The sequence below is a fragment of the Marmota monax genome, unplaced genomic scaffold, assembly GCF_021218885.2.
Source record: "Marmota monax isolate L192 unplaced genomic scaffold, Marmota_monax_Labrador192_F-V1.1 WCK01_AAM20220418_F8-fsc00056, whole genome shotgun sequence".
Classification (NCBI taxonomy): domain Eukaryota; kingdom Metazoa; phylum Chordata; class Mammalia; order Rodentia; family Sciuridae; genus Marmota; species Marmota monax.
The window spans coordinates 4,260,040-4,284,804 of NW_026695212.1; the positions used below are offsets into that span (position 1 = coordinate 4,260,040).

Consider the following 24,765-nt stretch of genomic DNA (forward strand, 5'->3'; position numbering starts at 1 on the left):
ACAAAATATTCGATTTTTATTCAAACTGGATCAGGTTCAATAAAAGAGAAAGATGTTAATAAAAAGGTGTTAAGTAGTTGTCATTTAAGTTGGATTATTTTAATGAGTAGAATGTAGCTAAGAATTATGAGAAAAGTTGATTTGGCTTTAAACAGGTCTTAGAGCTTTATTTGAATGTGAGTACCTTATATTCTGAGAAACTAATTTAAAAAAAATAGTAAATTTTGTGGTAATGTACATTCGGGAAAAACCCAAGATCCTATTTATCTTACCCTCTATTCAGCTTTTTTTATTTAAAGCTTAGGGTAGATGATTGATCACTCTAGGGTATTTTCAGACTATTCAGTGCTAAACTTTACTTTCCTTAAGATTCTTAAGGAGGTGGGAGAGGTAGATGTCAGGTACAACAACTTTCTAGAATTACCTCCTCACCATTTTGAAAATATACTTGATTTCTTGTGACAGAGTTGGAATGGGCATGAGACTTTATACTGGAAAATTTCTAGTAATTTATAATATGTGACCCCTGATGGAACATAACACAATTATGGTATGAGGAATGTATTCTTAATGTTTGTGGTTAAGGGCTTCATAGATAAATTAAAATCCTATGCAAAAAGAAAAAAAAATTTTCCCTAAGAACAGTAATAAAATTACTTAGAATGAATGAACATTCACTGCAGGTCATGTTAGTAAATATGAAATCAAGACTGACCAGGGGATAATAATTTTGAATGATGTTACTTAGACCTAATGTAAGAGCATATTGGGACTTAAAAAATATCCATCTGAATATAATAATTTTTAAATATAATCTGTTATCCTCTTTGGTAGCATTTAAATTTATGATCACTTAAAAGAGTTTTTGTAATATACTCTGTTCCTAATATGTAAATGATATAGCATTGGATTTGAAAGATGCTTTATTATTATTATTTGTTATTTATTATTAATGCTTTAAATTTTTTGAATTAACAAATTTTAATTTGTTAATAGGTTTATGGCTACAAATGATTTGATGACAGAATTGCAGAAAGATTCCATCAAGTTGGATGATGATAGTGAAAGGAAAGTAGTAAAAATGATTTTGAAGTTATTGGAAGATAAAAATGGTGAGGTACAGAATTTAGCTGTCAAATGGTAAGTTGTATTTTGCTACTCCTGTGCCTGTAAACACTCCATATGATTGGTAATTATCTTATTTTGTTTCTAGATTTTTAAAAATAAATTTTAGGTAACTAGTGAATGTTTAGTGTTTGTGGTATATATATTTATTTCCATACATAATGTAAATTAATGAGCTTTTCATGGTATTTCTTTTAACGCTTTTAGAATATATATAGGGAATTCCAGAAGCAATGGTTCTCCAACTTATTTGACCATAGCCTAATTTTTCATATGGGTAAAAGCCTGTTTGCCTCTGAAATATTAATTTCAATAGTGATGGGATTTAAAAACCAAATGTTGAAGGAAAATCAACATTGATTTTTTTTTTTTTTTTTTAAGAGAGAGAGAATTTTTTAACATTTATTTCTTAGTTTTTTGGCGGGCACAACATCTTTGCTTGTATGTGGTGCTGAGGATCGAACCCGGGTCGCACGCATGCCAGGCGAGCACGCTACCGCTTGAGCCACATCCCCAGCCCTCAACATTGATTTTTAAAAAACTTCTTATTTAATAAAGAATGGAAGCAATCAAAGCCATAGGTAAAACTGATGACATGATGGTTACAAAGAATCTTTCCTTAAAATAATGGAAATTCTAATTGTTGTTGGATATATAATGCAATAAACAGGAGCTTCTTGTTAGGTACGATGTTGGCAGTTTGGTTTCTGCTTAGAATAATTGGGTACAGAATCTGAATTCTTAAAAATTTTTGTTAATATACCTATTTAATTTGCAAATACTAAATTTTAGAAATCTGTAATTTATATACCAAGTTATTAGTAAGTATGACCTTCAATTTTACACAAAAATCAAACTGAAGTTATGTCATTTTTGTGTTTATCTTTGGTATCCATTTAAATAAAGCATTGTTCCATTATTGCTCCTTTGTTGAATCCTTAATAAAGATTTCAAATTTATTTTAGGCTAAGTTCTTAAATATTTGCTGTAAAAGCAGGCAGAAAATAAAAAATCATTGGTCAACCTAAAATCTGTAGATACACAGTACAAATATCTCTAATTTGGAACATTTGCAAGTTTAAAACACATCTTCAGGAAATGATAAGTGTAGAATAATACAACTGAATTAGTAATTTTATTCTTTCTATGTTATAATTGTTTCCTGTATGCCTGATAAGCAAAATTCAGCTTTGTTCAAAATGTGCTAAACATTTACTATTGTCTTAAAGCAATAATAAGAAGTAGTCTTTGTCCCAAATTGAGAGTAGCAAAGTACATAGTTCTTAATTCACTTAAGTGTGAATCTTTACTCAAAGAGGTTAGAGAAGAAGTATTCAAGAAAGTAAAGGAATTTAAGATAGAAAAGAATTCATTACCCAACAGAAAGATCTAAAAAGGATCTTTGAGGTTTCAGATGTCTCTGAAATCTTAAAGAACAGATACCTCCAGTACAGATAGTTCTAGTACTGTTTCAGAACATAAGATCTGAATACCGTCCACTTTTATTTAAACTAATTACTGACAATAAATCTTGACCAAAGATAACACTAGAAAGGGGCAACTATAGACCTCATTTAAATGTTCAAAAATAAATGTAGCAAAAAGTTAAGAACAACACACCTATGACCTACTGGGGTTTAACACAAGAGTGTAAGGGTAATCACTTCAATATTGTGTGCTTTATGAATATAGTTATTTTGTCATGTTTCCTATTGGCAAAGGAAGAAAGTACATAGTTGTCAACACACTGATAAAATTCAACATTGATTCTTGATTGAAAAAAAAAAACACACAAGTGCATTCATTACAATTAGAAAGGTGAAAACACATCTTCTCAAAAAACCAACACCATACTAAACATGCCATTAAAGTGAAGAGTAGGTCTTTATCTCCTTGACAGAATTCATCACTTGTTTCAGGTAAATCACTTAATAATATAGGAATTGAAGGTCCCTGTTTATCATTAAATATTACATTTCTTTAAAAGCTAATAAAATACCAGATAAATTCACACTAAGTTCAGAGACAAAGCATCCGGGTATGTTTTTGTCTTTCTCTACTTTTTTTTTTTTTTTTTTTAAGAGTATTAGTCACTATAAGGGACAATAGGAAAAAGCAAGTCAGTCAAGAAAAATGTAAATAATTCAGTGGGGTAGCAGAATGTAAAGTTTAAAAAATTAGTAGCTTTTCATTTACTTATGAAAATCAGTAGCTTTTCATATAAGCAGTTATAACCAATTAGAAGCCATAATGGAAATGAATACCTATTTACTATAGCATCAGAAAAGACAAAACACCTAGAAGGAAGTGTAACAAGAAAATTTAACAGTGGTGATCTTGAATGGGAGTGTTGTATAAGGTAAGGTTACAATTTTAACTTTTTCAAAACTTTTAAGAGGAAGCCAGTGCATTAGTATTCACCTGTAATTTTAGCAACTCTAGAGGCTGAAATAGGGGGATCACAAGTTCGAGGCCAGCCTCTGCTACTTGGCAAGACCCAGTCTCAAAATAAAAGCAAACTAAAAGGGCTGAGAACGTGGCTCAGTGATAGAGTGTCCCTGGATTCAGTCCCCAATACTACCAAAGAAAAAAGTTCTGGGAGAAAAACTTTAAAATATTCTTAGATAAAAATGTTCTCAAGCAAATGGAAAGACATCTGTGTCCTTGGATTGGGTAGCTCAGCATCAGCATTGTAGAGTTGAAGCTAAGACAAATTGACTAAAGTTTATTGGGGTGGGGCGGGCCTGTATACATAAAAGTTGAAAAAACTGTAAAAGTAAAACTATTTCTGGTGGTATAGGGGTAGTATTTAGCCCTATGAAACAAAAAAATCATACTATTATGTCTATAATCAAAGCAGTTAGGTACTGGGGTATTCATAGACCAATGAAGCAAGTCATAGGGCGGCATCACAGGGGGAAAGATGGAACACTTCCCCCCAAACTGGAAAACCATTTGAAAAGATGAAATTGTACTCTTATATAGCATCTCAATTCAAGTTTACATCGTTCAGATTTTGTTCACAATAAATTGGCTTCGCCTGTTATAAAACATACAATGGAATATAGTATGTGCTGCTTTATGTCTGGCATTTTTTTCTGTCTTAACATCTGTGAAATTTGTTCATGTTATGTGTATTAATAGTTTATGCTTTTTTTTTTTTTTTAATCGTTAGTAGTTCACCGATGTTATAATTTGCTTATTCATTTGGTTCCTTTCCATGATCTGGCTATTGTGAATAAATGAACATTCTTGAAACAGTCCTTGTTCGGTCATGTATCTTTTTAATTTCATATTGATTGGTGCCTAGGAGTGAAATTGCTATTATCTATTTAGGTCTTTGAGAAGAGTTATTTCCTAAAGTATATGTTCCATTTTCTTAAGATTAACCAAATGTGCCACATTCTCACTATTTTTACTTGGGTTGGTCTTTAGTTTTAGCCATTCTAGTAGATGTTTAACTGTGGTATTAACTTAGTTTCTCTCATAACTAATGATGTTAAAACCTGTTTCGTATGTTTCATTATTGGCCATTCGTTTTCTGTGGATACTTTGATATTGAGTTTGTCCTTTCATTTATTAAGTTGTAGGATTTCTTCATGTATACTGGACACAGGTTCTTTGGCACATACTTTTTGTAAATATTTTATCCCAATTTGCTGAGTTTAAGTTGGTTTGTTTTTTGTGGTACTAGGAGTTAATCCCAAAGCTCATGTGCTAGACATTGACTCTACCACTGACCTATATCCCCAATCCTTAATTTTCTTTTCTGGTTATTGTTTTCTGTTTCCTCAGAAATCTTTGTTTACTTTGGGTTACTAAAACTTTCTCCTGATAATCCTTACAGGTTTAGCTTGTGTTTTTAGTTCTATGATCTATTGTGAATAATTTTTGCAGAAAATTAGATTCACTTTTTTTTTCATGTGGATATCTAGTTGTTGTAGCACTACTTATTGAAAAGACCTTCTTTTCTTACTGAATTACCTTTGCATTTTTGACAACAAATCAGTTGACTATAAAAGTGTCTATGTTTGTAGACTTTCTTCTGTTCCATTGATCTGTTTGTTCTTATACCAGTTTTTTTTTTCTTTTAATATTTATTAAGATTTGTGTTATAGTGTACCTACCATATGGTAGATCTTGGTGAATATTTCCTATTCACTTAAAAAGAGAGTATATTCTTTAATTGTTGGTTAAAGTGTTTTATAAATGTCAGCTCAGGATAGTTGATAGTGTTTTAGATTTATATCTTGTCTGACTTTTTTGTTTGGGTAATCTTGATTACTAAGAGGGATTTTAAAATTTCCAACTATAATTGTTGATTTATCATCTTTCTTTGTAATATCAGTTTTCCTTTCGTTTTAAAATTGTATTATTTAAAGACAAAATTATTGGCATTTGTTTAAACAGTTAGGAAAACTATTCAGGGTTGTTGTGACAGGCGTCAGGATTATTGTAAAAGCAGACATGGAAATTCTATATTCTTTTAATCCCAAACATGAAAGAAAGTTCCAAAAAATATAAAAGCAGTACTGTTTCCAGTTCTTTTTCTGATTTTTGAGAATGTAATTACTTTTCTTAAAAATGATACTATTCCTCAGATATTTGTCTTAACTGTGAATACAAGGATCAGTGGAGATTTATAGCCAGCAAGCAAAATGAAGGAATTAGGAGACACAAAATTACATGAGACACACCAGGGTGGGCCAATTCTTATTACCACTGAGCTGTACAGACCCAGCAAGTACAGAGCAAAGGTCAAGGCCTAATTGAAAAGTGGTCTCAGAGGAACCTAACTAAAATTTGGTGACTGTGAACACATTTATTATAATTGTTATGTCTTCTTGATATTTGAGTCTTTGAGTATGTTTTTCTTGTAGACAACAGGTAATTGGATGTGGCTTTTTTCTTTTATTCAGTTTTATAATTTCTGCTGTTCGGTGGAGTGTTTAGTTGATTCACTGACATTTATTGTGAGTATTGATAAGGCTGGATTTTGGCATGTCATTTACTTTTGTTTTCTAGTTTTGTTATTATTTTCCCCCTACTTTCTTTTGGGGTAATCAAATACTTAACGCAGCACTTCCTGAAGTTTGGTCTAGAGGGGCCCTGGTATAGCCCTTGACCCTGAAAGGGTCAGACTGTCATGAATAATACTGAGGACTTATTTTTCCTTTTGATTCCATTTTTTCATAGCGCACAGCATTAATTTTCTAGAGGCCACATGACGTGCAATAGCACAACAAACAGTGCAAAAGCAGATATGGAAATTCTATATTCTTTTAATCCCAAACATGAAAGAAAGTTGCAAAATGTAAAAGCAGTACGGTTTTGGTAATATTTTTTAATTTTTGAGATTATAATTACTTTTCTTAAAATGTTACTATTCCTAATATGTAAGTAGTTTTATTTAATTTTAATATGGTAAGCATTGACAGATACACCCACTTAAAGATAATTTCTTTAGGGTCTTAAGTGATTTTTAAAGTGGGTCTTAGACTCAAAAAGTTGGGAATTCCTGTTACATGTTTTGTTTTGATTCTTCTGTTGTCTTTTAAGATGTGTCTCTTTATAGACTCTAGGGATTACAATTCATGCCTTAAATTTATCATGGTCTATTTAGTTAATATTGTGCCACTTGATATGGTTTAATTCCTTCCCGCAATAATAGCAGTTCATTTACTTTCCCCACTCTACCACTTCGAATATTAAAAAAAAAACAACTTTATAATATAAAGGCAATCAAGAAATTGCAAGATAGCGGATGCCTTTCTCTCCTTTCCTCCCTTTCTTCCTTCCTTCCTTTGGTACTGGGCCTTGAACCCACCGCTTTATACCTGGTAGGCAAACACTCTACCATTGAGTTACATCCTGGTGCCTTTTATTTTAAATAGGGTCTCACTAATTTGCTGGCCTCTAAACCCTTCTGCTTCTCGGCCACCTGAGTAGCTGGGATTACAGGTGTGTACGACCAAACATGGTTTTACTTCTTTATCTTATAGATAAGTGAGTTCTTACCTCACTAGCTATGTAGTAAATTTTCAATCATAGGGACCATACCTCCTTTGTTATTTAGTAATCTTGAATACAGTGGCTTCTTGATAACTGTTCATCCATCAAACTTACCTACTATGTGTTAAAGTCTATGGGAAGGTAATAAACAAAGGACTTTCCTCCATAAAGAAGTGGTTCAACCTGTGGATATAATGCATACCTTTATTAACAGTATAAGATACTACCAGGAAAAAACTATATGCAAAGTGCTTTGGGAGCAGACTAGTATTACTACTTTCAGTTGTTGCAACCAGTCAGAATAAAAGGAACTTTGTTATATAAATTAAGGATACTCAAGGACGTTCAGAATTCTTTTGGCTCATGAGGTGGAGTATGGTGATAGTATGATAGTATAAGTAAAAATTGTAAGAAAAATTGTGACAACTGCTATAGTAAATAAATCTTCCTGCTAGTAACAGACTCCTAATATAGAAATGAGGATATAAAAGAAACTTGACTGATAAACTCCTTGTAGTTGGTTTCCAATTTTTTCCCCAACTGGAAACCAACTACAAGGAGTTTATCAGTCGAGTTTCTTTTATATCCTCATTTGTATACTACTTACGATACAGGCATAATTGTATACTTAGTTGACAGTTGCTAGCCAGACAAGTTAATTTTAAGGGAATTTTTCTTCTTTATATTTCAGCCTTGGACCTTTAGTGAGTAAAGTGAAAGAATACCAAGTAGAGACAATTGTAGATACCCTCTGCACTAACATGCTCTCTGATAAAGAACAACTTCGAGATATTTCAAGTATTGGCCTTAAAACAGTAATTGGAGAACTTCCTCCAGCTTCCAGTGGTAAGCAAGAACATTTTTTTCTTATTTAATGGAAGTATTTCTCCCCTGTCTTTAACCCCTGGTTTCTTTTTTCGTTTCCTGGCCAGAGAGGGAGAGAGATCATAAGAGATCTTTATAGGTATCCCTTTAAACAATTAAGAAAAATCAAGGCCTGAAGCCTTGTTTTTCTTAAAAATAAATTTAACTTTAAATAATTATGATTTAATTTAAATATATCAGATGAATTTTTATATGTTGGAGCAAAATTTTATATTGTATGTGCCAAAACTGCAGAGTGGAGTTGTGCTAGCCTATATGTTGAGGGGAAATATAAATAATATTTTGAGTTCTGATTACTATTCTATTTCCAATATTAATTTTCCTTTGCATCAGAATTTTCTATGTAAAATGTAGCAGTTAAGACATGGCTGTGAACCTGTTCCATTTACTAGTAACTTTAAACTTTTAATTACTTTGTAAAATAAAAATTTTGAATTATAACTAATGAATTTGTTAATTAATAAGCTTTGACCTCTAATGAAGTGTCTATGTAAGTTTTAGAATTGATCTTGACTTGTAAACTCACTAAAATTAGCAGTCTACTAGTTATTATCTCATCTGCAAATGGGGTAAAATATTATCTCCCTGCTTCATGGGAAGATTTAATTGGTAATAATGTTACCTAGGTATGATGTTTTTACTCATTTGCTTAGTAAATACTTAATAATTCACTATTCTAGCCATCATGCTAAATGCTGCTTATGTATTTCACCCTAGTCTAAACATCAGCCACCCAAGGAGATCTTAAGATTCTCCTAGTTTGTAAATGGAGGAACTGAAATTCAGAGAGATTAGGTTAATTCATCCAAAGTTTTGATGTCCTAGTCCAGTAAAGATTCAATTTCATTATCTTTTGGTTCCAGATTGATGTTTTTTCCACTATATCATACTAATGTAACTTTATTAAGAAGTTCATTTCATTCAAATATTCCACCGGCTCTGACTACTCTATACAACTCATCATTATTTAAAATTGTATTGGCTGTGTTGGTATTTCCTTTATTTTACTTTATTTTTAACCATTCAGATTCTTTCTTTCACAGTTACTTATGTTTTTTTCTCTCATTTTCAGTGGTAACATGAACTACTTTCAATAGTAATTACCTTGATATATGTATGAGTATGGAATAACATTTCTCCTTTATAATGAAACTATGGAATCTGTGCTAAAAAGGACCTTTATTAGAGACTACATAGCTATCAGGTTTTCTTTTAAAGAAACTATTAAGTATTGGAGCTCAGAATGTTTTTTAATTCACTGAAATTTAAAAGGCTAGGTTACTAAAAAAGAGGACTTAAGTAGAGAAGACTATTGTTATTGCCTTCATTTATGTCTAATAAGTTATTTTATTGAAAAACAGCCCATTTTGAAACATGCTTTTCTAGTATGGAGCTTTTGAGTGTCTTCATCAAGTTTAGAATTGTCAAATATTTGATTTCCTCAATGAATATAAGATGGAATTCAACATCTTTGTCTTGAAATTATCATTGGTTTATTATTTATTCAGGTTCTGCATTAGCTGCTAATGTATGTAAAAAGATTACTGGACGTCTTACCAGTGCAATAGCAAAACAGGAAGATGTCTCTGTTCAGCTAGAAGCCTTGGATATTATGGCTGATATGTTAAGCAGGTAAATGTGCCCGTTATTTGCATTACTTGTTTTACAGATATTATGTTCATTTATTAGAAATTCCTTTTGGTAAATGTAAAAAAGGTATCCAAAATTATTCATGTTTAAAGTGTCTTACAAATGTATATGATTGGGGGTAGGGGGACACATAAGCTATTTATGTAAGCATAATTATAAGCATAGTATAGTTCTGAAAATTAATAAGGTTTGTATTTTAAGTTTTTTCAGCACAGTTGTTTTTTCTTTTTTTTTTTTTTAACTATTATATTCTTATGTATATTGATCTACTTAGATAAGAAGTACAAGTGAAAGTTACAAATTTTCCAGTTAAACAAATGCTGGTAATCTTTAGTAATCATTGTTTGTATTGCATGGTTTGTGGGGAGAAAGGAACTTGACTTTTGAGTCATTTGTTGCTTTTCTACTTTTCTACTTTCTCTTAGGAGAAAGTAAGTTAAATGGTCTGCAGTTATTTAATCCTTGGTTCTTGTAATTACACTTGTTCATTATTTGTGGCTAACTCAGTTCAATTTAAAAATAATAAATAATAATAATAAAATTAGTAGGCAAGATTATTCATATGGAAGGGTATGTGTGTATATGTAAATATATAGTGAGGTGCTATCATTCTAGCACATGAAGAGCATATAGTTTACTATAGGAAATGAGAACACAGATGGCTATAAGGCAGAATGGGACTGAAGACTGGTAAGAATGCATTTTAATTGAAGTGCTGAGTTGCACTTTTGTAGATGAATGTGCCTATATTGCAGGGATAGAATATGTCCATGTAAGTGATGTTTTCTAGAATATAGAAGGAATAGAAAAGTAGTAGGAAATCATTCTGATAGATTGGAGTCATGTTGAGGTGGGTAGAGATTTTGTACTTAATTTGATAAGCATTGACAATACAGTCAGGCTTTCTGTCCTGTGTGTGTTTTGATCGCTGGCACTGTCCTGGCATATTATGGATATTTGAGTACTATTAACTTATTGAACTTTACATGTACATATGAGACGATTTTAAAAGAACATTTGGAACCATGAGAATCTCTGAAATTTTTGGTATTTTGATTTATAGAGAAAAGAAGGCAAGGAAGAGAGAGGAATGAGGTGAGACGGAATATAGAAGTGTTGTGAATCACCCCAGAAACTATGACTAATAAACAAAATCATGTAAAGATCATGGAAGGAAAAAAGTGACAAGATCATTGAGTTTTTGCCTAGCCAGTTCATTAGATAGCTTCTAATGGAGAATGTAAGTCTAGATTCCAGGAGTTCTAGTACTAGTTCTATATTTTTTGTTGCATTGGCAAAAAAATAGTGAGAATTCAGTTTTCCCTTCATTATGAATTTGGGTTTGTCTCATCTAAATTTATACCCTATTGCATATTTATGTTGAGTTCAGAGGACAGATATTTTAGTGTGCTCCGACATCTTGAATTCATTCATTTTTTTCTTTCTTTTTTATTTTAAGGCAAGGAGGACTTCTTGTTAATTTCCATCCTTCAATTCTGACCTGTCTACTCCCTCAGTTGACCAGCCCCAGACTTGCAGTGAGGAAAAGAACCATTATTGCTCTTGGCCATCTGGTTATGAGCTGTGGAAATATAGTTTTTGTAGATCTTATTGAACATCTGTTGTCAGAGTTGTCCAAAAATGATTCCATGTCAACAACAAGAACCTACATACAATGTATTGCTGCTATTAGTAGGCAAGCTGGCCATAGGATAGGTAAGAAATGTTTTAAAGCTGTCTTTAATTTAAAAAAAAAGCATGTTTTTAAGAAAAGGTATGTTTTTCTTAGGTGAATATCTTGAGAAGATAATTCCTTTGGTGGTAAAATTTTGTAATGTAGATGATGATGAATTGAGAGAATACTGCATTCAAGCTTTTGAATCATTTGTGAGAAGGTAAGATATTTAGTTTTTTTTTTTTCCCTTAAGAATAGAATAATAGGGCTGGGGCTCAGTGGTAGAGCACTTGCCTGGCATGTGTGAGGCACTGGGTTCAATTCTCAGCAACACATAGAAATAAATAAAATAAAGGTCTATTAACAACTAAAAAATATTTTTAAAAAAGAATAGAATAATAATTAAAATCTAGAGTAGGTTGTATAAGGAAAAACAGTGCTCAAAATTTCAGCTGTATTTTAAATAGTTCTTTAATAACTGATAGCCAATATTTGAAGATAATGTTATTTTTGTTATCAAATGTGATTATCACATTTACTTTGAAATTGTTTCCATCTCATTATTAGGAATTTATTTTTTAAATGTAGGAAAAGCATTTATAATTATTTCTGCCTCTGTAGAGGGAAAGAGATACAATATATGAAGATATATCTGTCTTGAGAGATCAACAAGATAAATTAATTATTTGATCAGTGACTTTCAAATCTTTTCAACAGTTTTTGTTTAGATCCCTCATATCCATTTTGCTAAGAACAGTGATACTCATTTTGAAAATTTTGATTCTAACATTTTTTAAAAGCTTAATAAGAATTTTTGCAAATATGTACTCGAAGGCAATACTAACCTAGTAACAGATTTTTCCTTTGGCTAATATAGCATAGTGTCTTGGTCTCACTGGACTTAGTCTTCCAGTTATTCCTTGCCATTCAGGTTCTTGAGAAATCACTTTATAATCATATCCGATTTATAAAATTGGAAATTTTCTGATTTATTTCTGTTCCTTTGTAAGAAACACAAAATTGTTCCTTTATTTATTAGCCCTATGTGCATTTATGTATTTTATTTCCTCTCAACATAAAGCTAGAAGACCAAACTAGATGAATATACACTTTAACATTTTCAATAATAATTTGAGTTGCTAAAGAGCACATTTATCTGGGCTTGGTCTTCACATATTCTTTCTACTCTTCTACATTAATCATAACATAGTTATAATGTGTGTGAAGAGGAGGATTCTTCATAAAATTAATTAATTAAATAAATATAATTTAAAAGAAATCTTTTAAAATATGAAGACCCTGGAAGAAAAAGTTCAAGGCCAATTGGTGTTAAATCGTCTGGGAAACACTTTCATAGTTATTGATGGTAATAAAGTAAAATGTGGCAGACACTGAATCAAGGAGAAGAGTTGCTTAAAGCAGGTTTTGTTTTTATCTTTAGATGTCCTAAGGAAGTATATCCTCATGTTTCTACTATTATAAACATTTGTCTTAAATATCTTACCTATGATCCAAATTACAATTATGATGATGAAGATGAAGATGAAAATGCTATGGATGCTGATGGTGGTGATGACGATGATCAAGGTATTTCAGATTGGATGGAAGAAAATTTAAATTTTGTGAAAAACTCAGTATTATAGATGGAGGTGATTCTTACCGCAAATTATACTACAGTTTTGTTCTTTAGTTTTCACAGTTTCTACAAAATGTTTTTGTCAGAACATAAATCAGTGTTGTTTTTTGTTTTGTTTTGTTTTTTTTTAATTTTTGAATCTGCTAGGTATGGTGATGCAAGCCAATAATACCAGCTACTTAGGCTGAGGCAGAAGTATCACAAGTACAAGGCCAGTCTGGGAGACTCAATAAGACCTTATCCCAAAATAAAAATTAGAAAAAGAACTGGGGAAGTAGCTCAATGACTGAGTACTTGTCTAGCATGGGCGAGGACCTGGGTAGGGTAACGTTTAAAGACATTCATGAATGACCTAAACATTTCTAAAGTTTCTAAAATTGATGTTACACTGTGATTTGTGGTATTTACTCTGGAGAGGAATGGCACTTAAAGGATATAGGGTTGCTCATGTTTAGTTGTTTCTTTTTGTATTGGAAGAACTTAAGAGAGATTTTATGAGTAAATCGTAGAGATATTTTAATGGGTAAATATTTTTTAATAATACTTTTTATTTAGTTTGATTCTTTGAATTTATGTAAGAAACTTTCCTATAAAGTTTGTAATTTAACCTATCTTTAAAAAAACAACTAAAAATACCTCCCTTAACTTCTCTAGCAGGTACTCCTTGTTTTCCCTCTACAGCAGAACTCTTTAAATTATGTTTTTCTTTTCCTTTCTTCACCTTCCATCTTGAACCCTGTCCTTCAGTGATGTATAATATTGCAAAGGCTGGACTGACTCTGCCTGTTAATTTTAGCAGTATTTTTTTATTTAGCTTTTAGGATACCAAACTTGGCTGGGTTTGGTCCATTGTTGTGGTACTCCTTTTCCAGGACACAGTCCTTATACTTATCTATTGGACTCTTAATTTTGTTCTGGACTTCATGAAGTCTCCTGACTTTATTAGTATGGTGACAACCCATATCTTATCTTTGCTCCGGATCTTTTCTTTAGAGTCCATATATGACTGTTTAATTGATATCACTGGCCAAATATCTGAAATATCTTCTCTCTACCTTTTGTTCATCCATCTTCAAACTTGTTCTTTCTTTGGTCTTTTTTTTTTTTTTGTCTCAGAATGGCACCTCCGTTCCTCTAGTTTCTCAGGACTAAAACCTTGGTGTCATACCTGATTCCTTTCTCTCATATCCCTCCCATCTTGGAGCTTTCCCCTCCTTTGGCATACCTCTATTTTCCTTCTCAGCATTTTAATTTTGTTTATCACAGTTTCTGACACATTGTATGATTATCTTCCACCTACTTGCTGTCTTCAGGGAGACTAGAAATTTTAACCTCTTTATTAACTGCCTTATGTCAGTGCCTAGAACAGTGCCTAGTACACAGTAGGTAATACATGTGTTATATTAATGAAGGGAAACCTTAGCATGTTGTGATGTGAATATCATTTGAACGAAGTAGTAGCAGTGTATGCTCCAGGTTTTGAATGTTGGTGTTTAGCATGCTACTTTATAAGTTATATGAATTATAAGTAACACCTCCTGTCTTTCTTCCATGGTATTATAAAGATTCATTAAGTAAACATAATTTCAGTGATTAGGACATTTGTTAATTTTTTTACATAAAATTGTTTTTAATAACCCTTATATTTCTATAATGTAATTCACATTGTATGTTGAAATTGGAGAAAATTTGATTTATTTATGTAGAAATTGGAGAAAATTCTATTTATTTTCTTTTAAGTCAATAGTCTTTTCTAGCTGTTCCTTTTAAATTTTATTTAAGTAGGTATGGGAGAATGAATCAAATGTCTTGTGTTTAGCAGTATTTTGTTGAATTATCTATAATGACCAAAAATGAATGCAATTAAGTAAACTATTTGGAGATTTGAAATTTTTATTATATATCATAGAGTCTTCTAAAATCTACTTGGCTATACTTGACTGTCACTAAGCTAATTGGGTTATAAGGCGGTAGAGAGATATTACCCCATACCCTCAATGTTCATATACTAAGGAATCATTTCAGAGCTATAGTCTTATCTAAGAATAACAAAACCATTGATAAATAATTTTAGACTGCCGTGAGAATTGCTTTTTTTGTATTTGCTTTCTTTCTTGGTACAGTGCCTTTCACAAAGGCTCTACCACTGACCTGCACCCTCAGCCCATAACACTTGTAGTTTTTAATTTTTTTGTAGTGCTTGGGATTGAACCCAGGGCCTCAAGAACTCTAGGCAAGTGCTGTGCCACTGAGCTGCATCCCTAGTCCAAAACCACTGATGTTTTTGTTGCCTTTCTGACTTTGTTACTCAACTGATTGAACCAATAGTGTTAGGGAATAATTTTTTTTAAGATTTCACATACACTCACATATATACACTTTTTTTTTTTTTTTTTTTTAAATAGTATTGGAGATTGATCGCCCCTGCCCCTGCCCCAGGGTGCTGTACCACTGAGCTAGATCCCTAGCCCTTTTTAAAAACTTTTTGAATTTTGAGACAGTGTCTCTCTTACTTGCCCAGCCTGGCCTTGAACTTGAGATCCTCCTGCCTTAGTCTCTGTGAGTTGATAGGATTACAGGAGTACGGCACTGTTCCTTTGCAAATTATCTATTACATATGCATAAGTGAGATATAATGATTATGCTTGCTGTGTTTGTGGTTTAACATTAGGAATTTGGAGAAGATGGTAATCTGTTAAGTGGGCAGTGTTTTCTTTTTATCATGAAAAATGTACAGTGTCTTCACAAAATTTTGAAAGGTAGTATATGCATATTTGTCCTAATAGCACATCAACCAGTTTAGTGAAAAGCCTTGTCATAAAGAAGTTCATTTATGTGCAAATTTATACAAGTAACAAGTTCTGTGTGTTTTAAGTTCTAGTTCTTTTTAAACTATGCTTGCTGTATATGTTAATAAAAAGTTAGATTAACTGTCTTTGATTAAAAATTACCAATTTGCTTTTTCTAAAATGAGATACTTTTCTTACCATTAATATCTTGTTCACATTAAAACTTCCCTTTAGGTAGTGATGATGAATACAGTGATGATGATGACATGAGTTGGAAAGTGAGGCGTGCAGCTGCCAAATGCTTGGATGCCGTAGTTAGCACAAGGCATGAAATGCTTCCAGAATTCTACAAGACTGTCTCTCCTGCACTGATATCCAGATTTAAAGAGCGTGAAGAGAATGTAAAGGCAGATGTTTTTCATGCATACCTTTCTCTTTTGAAGCAAACTCGTCCTGTACAAAGTTGGCTGTGTGACCCTGATGCAATGGAACAGGGAGAAACACCTTTAACAATGCTTCAGAGTCAGGTTGGTTTAAAAAAGTATGCCTTAGAAATTCATGATAGTAAATGTGCTTCCAATGTGTGTGTGTGTGTGTGTGTGTGTGTGTGTAAATGTGAATTCTGAAATATCTTTGGAGAAACAAAGTTCTAAGATAAATGTTTGTGTATCAGTAAATGTTCATATTTACTTATAAATCATTTGTTGTAATCAAAGTGTTTCTCATTCTACTTGACAAGTGATATTAAGATTCATTAAAGTAATCTTTATATTTGATATTAATGGAGAATTCTTAGAGCTTTCAGATCATATAGCCATCTGTTTTATCTGTTTCATCTGTTTCATTTAACCTCTGTCTTCTCATTATAATAAAGGTTTACATAAAAGCATTTGGCTCATGTAGTAAGAGATGAAATGATCTGTATAGTTTCAGTGTAGTGCATATTACTTAGTGCTTGACATATGCCAACTCTTAGTATAATAACATACACATTTTTTACTTGAGAACTTTTTTTTCTAAAACATTACATCTTTATAGCTCCCATTTATTGACTAGTATATAGTGGGCATTTTCTTACATGTAATCTCTATAGTAGCTCTATGGAGTATATAAATACTATGTCTTTTTTATTATAAAAGAGATGTTTTAAGTCATTAAATCAGAGGAGGGGATAATACATATCATATCTGTTCAGTTATGATATGTAGCTGTTTAGTATTGTTGAGGGGTTGTTTTTGTTCTTAATCTCTTTTTTAGTTATTGAGGGATTTTAGAAGCTCTGTCTATAGCCTAAATCAAGCTCATCTATAAGAATTGTTGATGGAGACCATATTTAAGTTTTATAAACATTAGAAAGTTTAGACCAGATGTCTACAAATTGTACCCCTGCTGCTTATAGCTACTTTTGAAGTGAGATTGTTTTCCTGGTGACAGGAAACTGAAAGCAAAAAAAACCCCTATTTGATGGTAACCATCAAAAGTAACTTTTCCATAATGTTACTTGTTTTCTTTGTTACTTATCTGTTGTCTTTCTATTTATAAATTAAATTGCTAAATTTTTAGTTGAAAATTATCATTTACCATTTGTTGAATTTTTATTAGTCATGTGCATTTTATAATTAAAAATCAAGGAAAATTATTTTGTTGCTCTGTAGGAAGCTATGTGATATCTTTTTAGTTTCTTATTAGTTGCAAGCAAATAGTTATAAGAGTTATAGTACATGCAAAAAACTTGGTTTAGATCCAATAGTCTTTATTTGCAAGAGCACTAGGAGCTGATTTAGGAATGTAACCCAACAAAAGAAATAAATTCTTACCTTTTTCTTCATTCTCCATAAATTATATTAAATATACTGAGGAGATACCAATGGATGAACTAACTAATGAGTATGTGAAAATTACAGGTTCCCAACATTGTTAAAGCTCTGCATAAACAGATGAAAGAAAAAAGTGTGAAGACCCGACAATGTTGTTTTAACATGTTAACTGAACTGGTAAATGTATTACCTGGGGCCCTAACACAACACATTCCTGTACTTGTACCAGGTATGAAAGAAATAGTATCTTTTGGGGGCTTGTTATGGACTTTTTATTTTAAGACTCAGATAAGTTTAAATAATTATTTCTCTTAAGAGGGAATTTTATGAAAATTTAATTTGCACATAGAATTTTTTCATCTAAGCATCTTAAACATGTGAAGTTAGAAATTTGCAAATAAAAAGTTTAAAATTTTACTGTGTTTAAAATTGTGGGTTTTTTTACTTTTGAGATAATATAATGAAAATAGGAACTTTAGCAGTATTTTAGAGGTTGATTTTTAATATTTCTTTCTTGAAACAGCATAGAAATGATTCGATTTTTTTGTTGGCTTTTTAGGAATTATTTTCTCACTGAATGATAAATCAAGCTCATCGAATCTGAAGATTGATGCTTTGTCATGCCTATATGTAATCCTCTGTAACCACTCTCCTCAAGTCTTCCATCCTCATGTTCAGGCTTTGGTCCCTCCAGTTGTGGCTTGTGTTGGAGACCCATTTTACAAGATTACATCTGAAGCACTTCTTGTTACTCAACAGCTTGTTAAAGTAATCCGTCCTTTAGATCAGCCTTCCTCGTTTGATGCAACTCCTTACATCAAAGATCTATTTACCTGTACCATTAAGAGGTTAAAAGCAGCTGACATTGATCAGGAAGTCAAGGAAAGGGCTATTTCCTGTATGGGACAAATTATTTGCAACCTTGGAGACAATTTGGGTTCCGACTTGCCTAATACCCTTCAGATTTTCTTGGAGAGACTCAAGAATGAAATTACCCGGTTAACTACAGTGAAGGCATTAACACTGATTGCTGGGTCACCTTTGAAGATAGATTTGAGACCTGTCCTGGGAGAAGGGGTTCCTATTCTTGCTTCATTTCTCAGGAAGAACCAGAGAGCTTTGAAACTGGGGACCCTTTCTGCCCTAGATATTCTGATTAAAAACTACAGTGACAGCCTGACAGCTGCCATGATTGATGCAGTTCTAGATGAGCTCCCACCTCTTATCAGTGAAAGTGATATGCATGTTTCACAGATGGCTATCAGTTTTCTTACTACCCTGGCAAAAGTTTATCCCTCCTCCCTCTCAAAGATAAGTGGATCTATTCTCAATGAACTCATTGGACTTGTGAGATCACCCTTGTTGCAGGGGGGAGCTCTTAGTGCCATGCTAGACTTTTTCCAAGCTCTGGTTGTCACTGGAACAAATAATTTAGGATATATGGATTTGTTGCGCATGCTGACTGGTCCAGTTTACTCTCAGAGCACAGCTCTGACTCATAAGCAGTCTTATTATTCCATTGCCAAATGTGTAGCTGCTCTTACTCGAGCATGCCCTAAGGAGGGACCAGCTGTAGTAGGTCAGTTTATTCAAGATGTCAAGAACTCAAGGTCTACAGATTCCATTCGTCTCTTAGCTCTCCTTTCTCTTGGAGAAGTTGGGCATCATATTGACTTAAGTGGGCAGTTGGAACTAAAATCTGTAATATTAGAAGCTTTCTCATCTCCTAGTGAAGAAGTGAAATCAGCTGCATCCTATGCATTAGGCAGCATTAGTGTGGGTAACCTTCCTGAATATTTGCCATTTGTTTTACAAGAAATAACCAGTCAGCCCAAAAGGCAGTATCTTCTGCTTCATTCCTTGAAAGAAATTATTAGCTCTGCATCAGTGGTGGGCCTTAAACCATATGTTGAAAATATCTGGGCATTATTATTAAAGCACTGTGAGTGTGCAGAGGAAGGTACCAGAAATGTTGTTGCTGAATGTCTAGGAAAACTCACTCTAATTGATCCTGAAACTCTCCTTCCACGGCTTAAGGGGTATTTGATATCAGGTGAGTATTTTCTTATCTAAGATAGATTTTCTTGTCTAAAATAAATAAATAAATTTTTTGACATTGAAAGATAGCTAATGAGGACGTTGAACTAGATTCTCTTATATGTAAAAGTTAATGTATGTACATGTACTGCCTTGTGTTACAATGTGGAGCTATATTGATGAAATTTTGTTGTTTACAAGGATAGAGTATAATTAAGTAGTAATGCTTAATAAGTTTGATGTAGTTCTTCATGCTGACTACATTTTAATGTCACTGTCTTAAAATGTGGAAGATTGCTCTAGAATTAATCTAAAGGGCTTGCTAGTGCTAATTATGTTAAAATTGGTGAAAGTATTTAATTCAGTTGAAAGATCTTAGATTTCAGATTTACCAGTGTCAGTGCTATTGAAATAAGTAGAAAATAGTAATGGCTATTCATTCTTAAAATAGATTTCTTTTTTAAATAAAATTTTGAAATATTTATAAGCTATTTATGGATTTAACCACTTCCCTTTTGTGAGGGCTAGATCCTCCATTGTTTCTTCCTTTGGTCACCTTCTTCACAGAAGAAATTATCTTTTGAAATTTAATGTGTTTAAATTTTGTTAGGTAAGTAAATTTTGCTTCTTTAGTATTCTGAGAGCAATAAGAATATCCTTTTTGGCCAAAGAGAATTTTAAAGATTTGAAGACATGGTGTTATATAAAGTAGTGTGAAATGATGTCCATGGGTTTCATGGACCAATAGACTTGCAATTTATTTTTAACTAGGCTCATCATATGCCCGAAGTTCAGTGGTTACAGCTGTGAAGTTTACTATTTCTGATCATCCTCAACCTATCGATCCACTATTAAAGAACTGCATAGGTAAGTGGGGAAAAAAAGATAAGTATAGTGTGTTAACTGTTTGGGTGAAAAAGCTATATTGTCAAGTTTCTTAATTTCAATAACTATAAACATTTCTGAGGAAATTTTTGTTTTGCTTAGAAATTAAAATGCCTTTTAGGTAATTATTTTATTAAAAAGATTATTGATATCTGGGCTTCATGGCACATGCCTGTAATCCTAGCAGCCTGGGAGGCTGAGGCAGGAGGATTGTGAGTTCAAAGCCAGCCTCAGCAAAAGCAAGGAACTAAGCAACTCAGTGAGATCCTGTTTCTAAATAAAATGCAAAGAAGAGCTGGGAATGTGGCTCAGTGGTTGAGTGCCCCTGAGTTCAATGCCTGGTAAGCTCCCTTTGCCCCCCGCCCCAAAGGATTATTTATTATGTATGATCTTATAGCTTTATAAAATTATGTTTGTTTATACTTATTACTGAAAGAACGAACAAGGTTTGTCATCTTCGGAGCAAATGCCCGTTTATTGAGGAACAGCTCTGCGTATTTATAGAGCCAGGGGTGGTTTGACAGTTGGCATGGGGTGCTTTTTGATTGGAGGGTAAGGATCAGGTGAGCCAGCAGGGCTAGTCTGAGTGGTGGGTAGGATCAGGTGAGCCAGCAGGGCTCACCATTGGACGGCTCTTCTTGGGGGATGGGGAAGTTAGTCTTTGGAGTGGGGCGGTTCCCAACATTTACTAGGTGATTTTGCAAATATATTAAATTAGTTGATAATACAAGCATGTCTTTAGAATCAATTACATACTTGATAATCACATTTTGGGGATAATCTAAGATTAATAAATTTTGGGCCAGTTAGAATGTTAACTGAATGAATCTCATTTGAACTGGTAGGGGGGGATTGGAGGGTTACAAACAATAAATAAGCTCCCAGAAACAAACAATAAATAACCTCTCAGAAGAGGTTAGAGATGATACTCAAGAATATCTAGAGCCATTATATTGTACATTGTTAGTATAGTTATTCAGTCAGGTGGTTTTCTAGTTGAATTAACTATTTAATTCAGTATTTGAGTATTTGAACATCAAAACCACCTAGGAATCTTTTTAAATTTCAAATTGAAATTTCTAGACCAAGGAATCGGGACCACAGGTCTACTCTGCAATAACATTTCATTCATGATAAACAACAGTATTTTAGGTGCTTTGCTAAAAGGAAATACATGCTGTCTTATAATTATTCCTCTAACAGTTTAATAATTAGGTAAATAAAGGGGTGGGGAGGATTAATCTGGTACATTTAAATTATTATTTGGGGGGAGGGGGTACCAGGGATTGAACTCAGGGGCACTCAATCACTGAGCCAACATCCCTAGCCCTACTTTGAATTTTATTTAGAGACAGAATCTCACTGAGCTGCTAAGCACCTCACCATTGCAGAGGCTGGCTTTGAACTTGCAGTTCTCCTGTCTCAGCCTCCTAAGCCGCTGGGATTACAGGCATGTGCCACCGTGCCCAACAACATTTAAATTACTTTTGAAACCATGCTGTCTTCTAAACTTACTATTGAGTTTACCAATGTACAGTGTCTGAAATCTCCCCTTATTTTATCAAATTGCTATTTTTCAAATTGATGCTCAAGTTTTTTATTACCTTGTTTTCATTTTCTTGTTTATTTTTAAAAATTGCTGATATAGACTTGGGATCATATAATATTGAATCACTGCTACTTATGCATACCTTGTATGTATCAAGTACTGTGTTCAAACAGTATGCATAATGATTTATTCTGTTTGGTAGCCCTAAAAGTATAATTCTCATTTTATTGATTGAGAAACCTGAGGCTTTGAGAAATTATTTGAGTCACCATTTCTGTAACTTCAAAGATTTTTGCATTATAAATTTCTCCCCACATTGGGAAAAACAAGCAGACTTCAGTCTTATTTTAATTATCTAGAGGCTATGTTTGGTGTTTGTTACTTGTTAAATTTTAGTTTACTCCTTTTATAGTCTTATACTCTTACAGATTCACGTATTTCTTAGTGAAGATAGAAAAAAAAATACAGGTTTTGGAGACTAGTTTCTCTGACACTTGATTGCTTGTATACCTGTTAACAATAGTTCATCTTTCTTCAGCAGTGGATCTGTCCTTGCCTTATTTTGAACTTTGTTTAAAAATTTTTTGTTGTTGCTTTTAGGAAACTATAAGGAAAACCTTGCAACTTAGTCTTTTTGGCTACAGACTTATCACTTTTCTGTGTAGGCCACCTCTGGGGAATTTCATGGACTGTCCTTCCATATACTCTGCAGTATATATAGATAGTGGGTTATCACTTGAAAATGTACTCAGCTTTAGAAATGATGATTTTCCTACTGCTAAAATAAACTTTTATGGTTCACTTAGTATTTTATCAAGTTCTGTTCTTTGACTTTCAACGAAGAAAATAACAGTGATACCAACTATAATAAGCAATTCAATTTGAAAAAAATATTATGCATATTTTATTTTACGCTTACTATAGCTGTATGTTGCTTTTCTCATAATTTTTCAGGTGACTTCCTAAAAACTTTAGAAGACCCAGATTTGAATGTAAGAAGAGTAGCCTTGGTCACATTCAACTCCGCAGCACATAACAAACCATCATTAATAAGGGATCTTTTGGATACTGTTCTTCCACATCTGTACAATGAAACAAAAGTTAGAAAGGAGCTTATAAGGGAGGTAAGTTAGTTAGAGTACATTGTTTATCTGAGCTTGTCTTTTATTTCTTAAGTATCATATCTACACATTCTTTTTTTGTTTTAACAGGTAGAAATGGGTCCATTTAAACACACAGTTGATGACGGTTTGGATATTAGAAAGGCGGCTTTTGAGTGTATGTATACACTTCTAGACAGTTGTCTTGATAGACTAGATATCTTTGAATTTCTAAATCATGTTGAAGATGGTTTGAAGGACCATTATGATATTAAGGTAAGATGTTTGATTGTTTTATAGAACGTTTTAGAGGAAGACTGCAGCACCTAGTGCCCTTGTAATTTGTTAACACCTATAAGTTAAAAAAAAAAAATGGGTTGTCTATTAAGGTCTTAGTAAGCATCTTATAAACTGTAATATGCAAAAGTAGTAGTAATGACCAGCCATGGTGATGCATGCCTGTAATCCCAGTGGCCTGGGAGGCTAGAGCAGGAGGATTGGGAGATTAAAACCAGCCTAGGCAATTTAGCAAGCCCTAAGTAACTTAGCAAGACCCTGTCTCTAAATTAAATATAATAAAAGGGGTGGAGATGTGGCTCAATGGTTAAGCACCACTGAGTTCAGTCCCTGGTTCAAAAAAGAAAAAAGTAGTAGTAAGGTAGTGTAAGAAAAGTTGATATAAAAGAAAAGTCCAAAACTCATTTTATTAAAAGATGAAGTGGAAATGGACACAAAGTTTTTAAGAAATTCTGTGCCAGCTTGCTTAGTGACTAGTCCCTTACCTAGATCTTTTCCAGAGAGTCCAGATAGCTTTTGCTATTCAAAGTATAAATCTCTGACTTTTTGGGCCTGTCTCAATGTTGGACTATAGTTGTTACCCATGAGAGGGTTTCCTAGTTTCTTCATATTGTCTTGGTCTGTCTTTGAGGCTGATCTGAATGATAACTATTTTTGTTTACCTGAATGAGGGCTTTTTGTTTTTCAGTATAATATACCATGTTTAATATCAGAAATTTTATTAAGAGGACAACATGCAATAATATTTTTTAGAAATACAAAGCAATCTGTAGAAGAGCCTAGAAATGACTTCTTAAGTTTAGAACTTGAATTTTGTTTAGAACTGTTTTTTATTTTCTTGTTTGTTCATCTCCATTGTAAATACAAACAGTAAATGACAGATTTGAGGGGGAAAAATGTATTATATCCTTTTCCTCAACTCTTCCATTAGGGCCTTTCCAGGCAGAGCAAAAGTGATAACTGATCAGTATTGAGCTATTCTACCAGAACTTTTATTTGTTGCTATATATGGTAGTGACCTGATCCTCCCAGATTTCAATAAAGAGAGCTCCCCCAAAAAGTAACAGGATATATTGTTTAATTCTATAAATTTATAGCCCAAGAGAAAAAAATGAGGGGTTGTTTAGTTTTATATGAATCAATCTGGATAACAGTTGAGTTAACCCCTCTCCCTAGAAAAAATCTGCTAAGGTAGTGGAAACTTACTATAAAGCTTTTGTCCAGGTTAGTAATATTCTAGTTCAGTGAATTTCAATTCTAGTGCACATGGGCTATTTAAAAGATACTAAATCTGAAGCTGAGGTAGAA

At 32.8% G+C, this 24,765-nt stretch overlaps 1 protein-coding gene across 1 annotated transcript in view; it reads left to right on the forward strand.

Annotated features, from left to right (window-relative positions):
• The window catches only part of Cand1 (cullin associated and neddylation dissociated 1), a 38,661-nt gene that overhangs the window by 10,914 nt on the left and 2,982 nt on the right, over window positions 1-24,765 (forward strand). Inside the window, exons 2-13 of the mRNA XM_046430635.2 lie at window positions 997-1,140; window positions 7,829-7,983; window positions 9,531-9,654; window positions 11,132-11,388; window positions 11,462-11,567; window positions 12,789-12,934; window positions 16,007-16,299; window positions 17,677-17,818; window positions 18,149-19,642; window positions 20,398-20,493; window positions 23,015-23,184; window positions 23,272-23,436. Coding sequence (XP_046286591.1) covers window positions 997-1,140; window positions 7,829-7,983; window positions 9,531-9,654; window positions 11,132-11,388; window positions 11,462-11,567; window positions 12,789-12,934; window positions 16,007-16,299; window positions 17,677-17,818; window positions 18,149-19,642; window positions 20,398-20,493; window positions 23,015-23,184; window positions 23,272-23,436 — 3,292 coding nt within the window. The remainder of the gene's footprint in view (window positions 1-996; window positions 1,141-7,828; window positions 7,984-9,530; window positions 9,655-11,131; window positions 11,389-11,461; window positions 11,568-12,788; window positions 12,935-16,006; window positions 16,300-17,676; window positions 17,819-18,148; window positions 19,643-20,397; window positions 20,494-23,014; window positions 23,185-23,271; window positions 23,437-24,765) is intronic.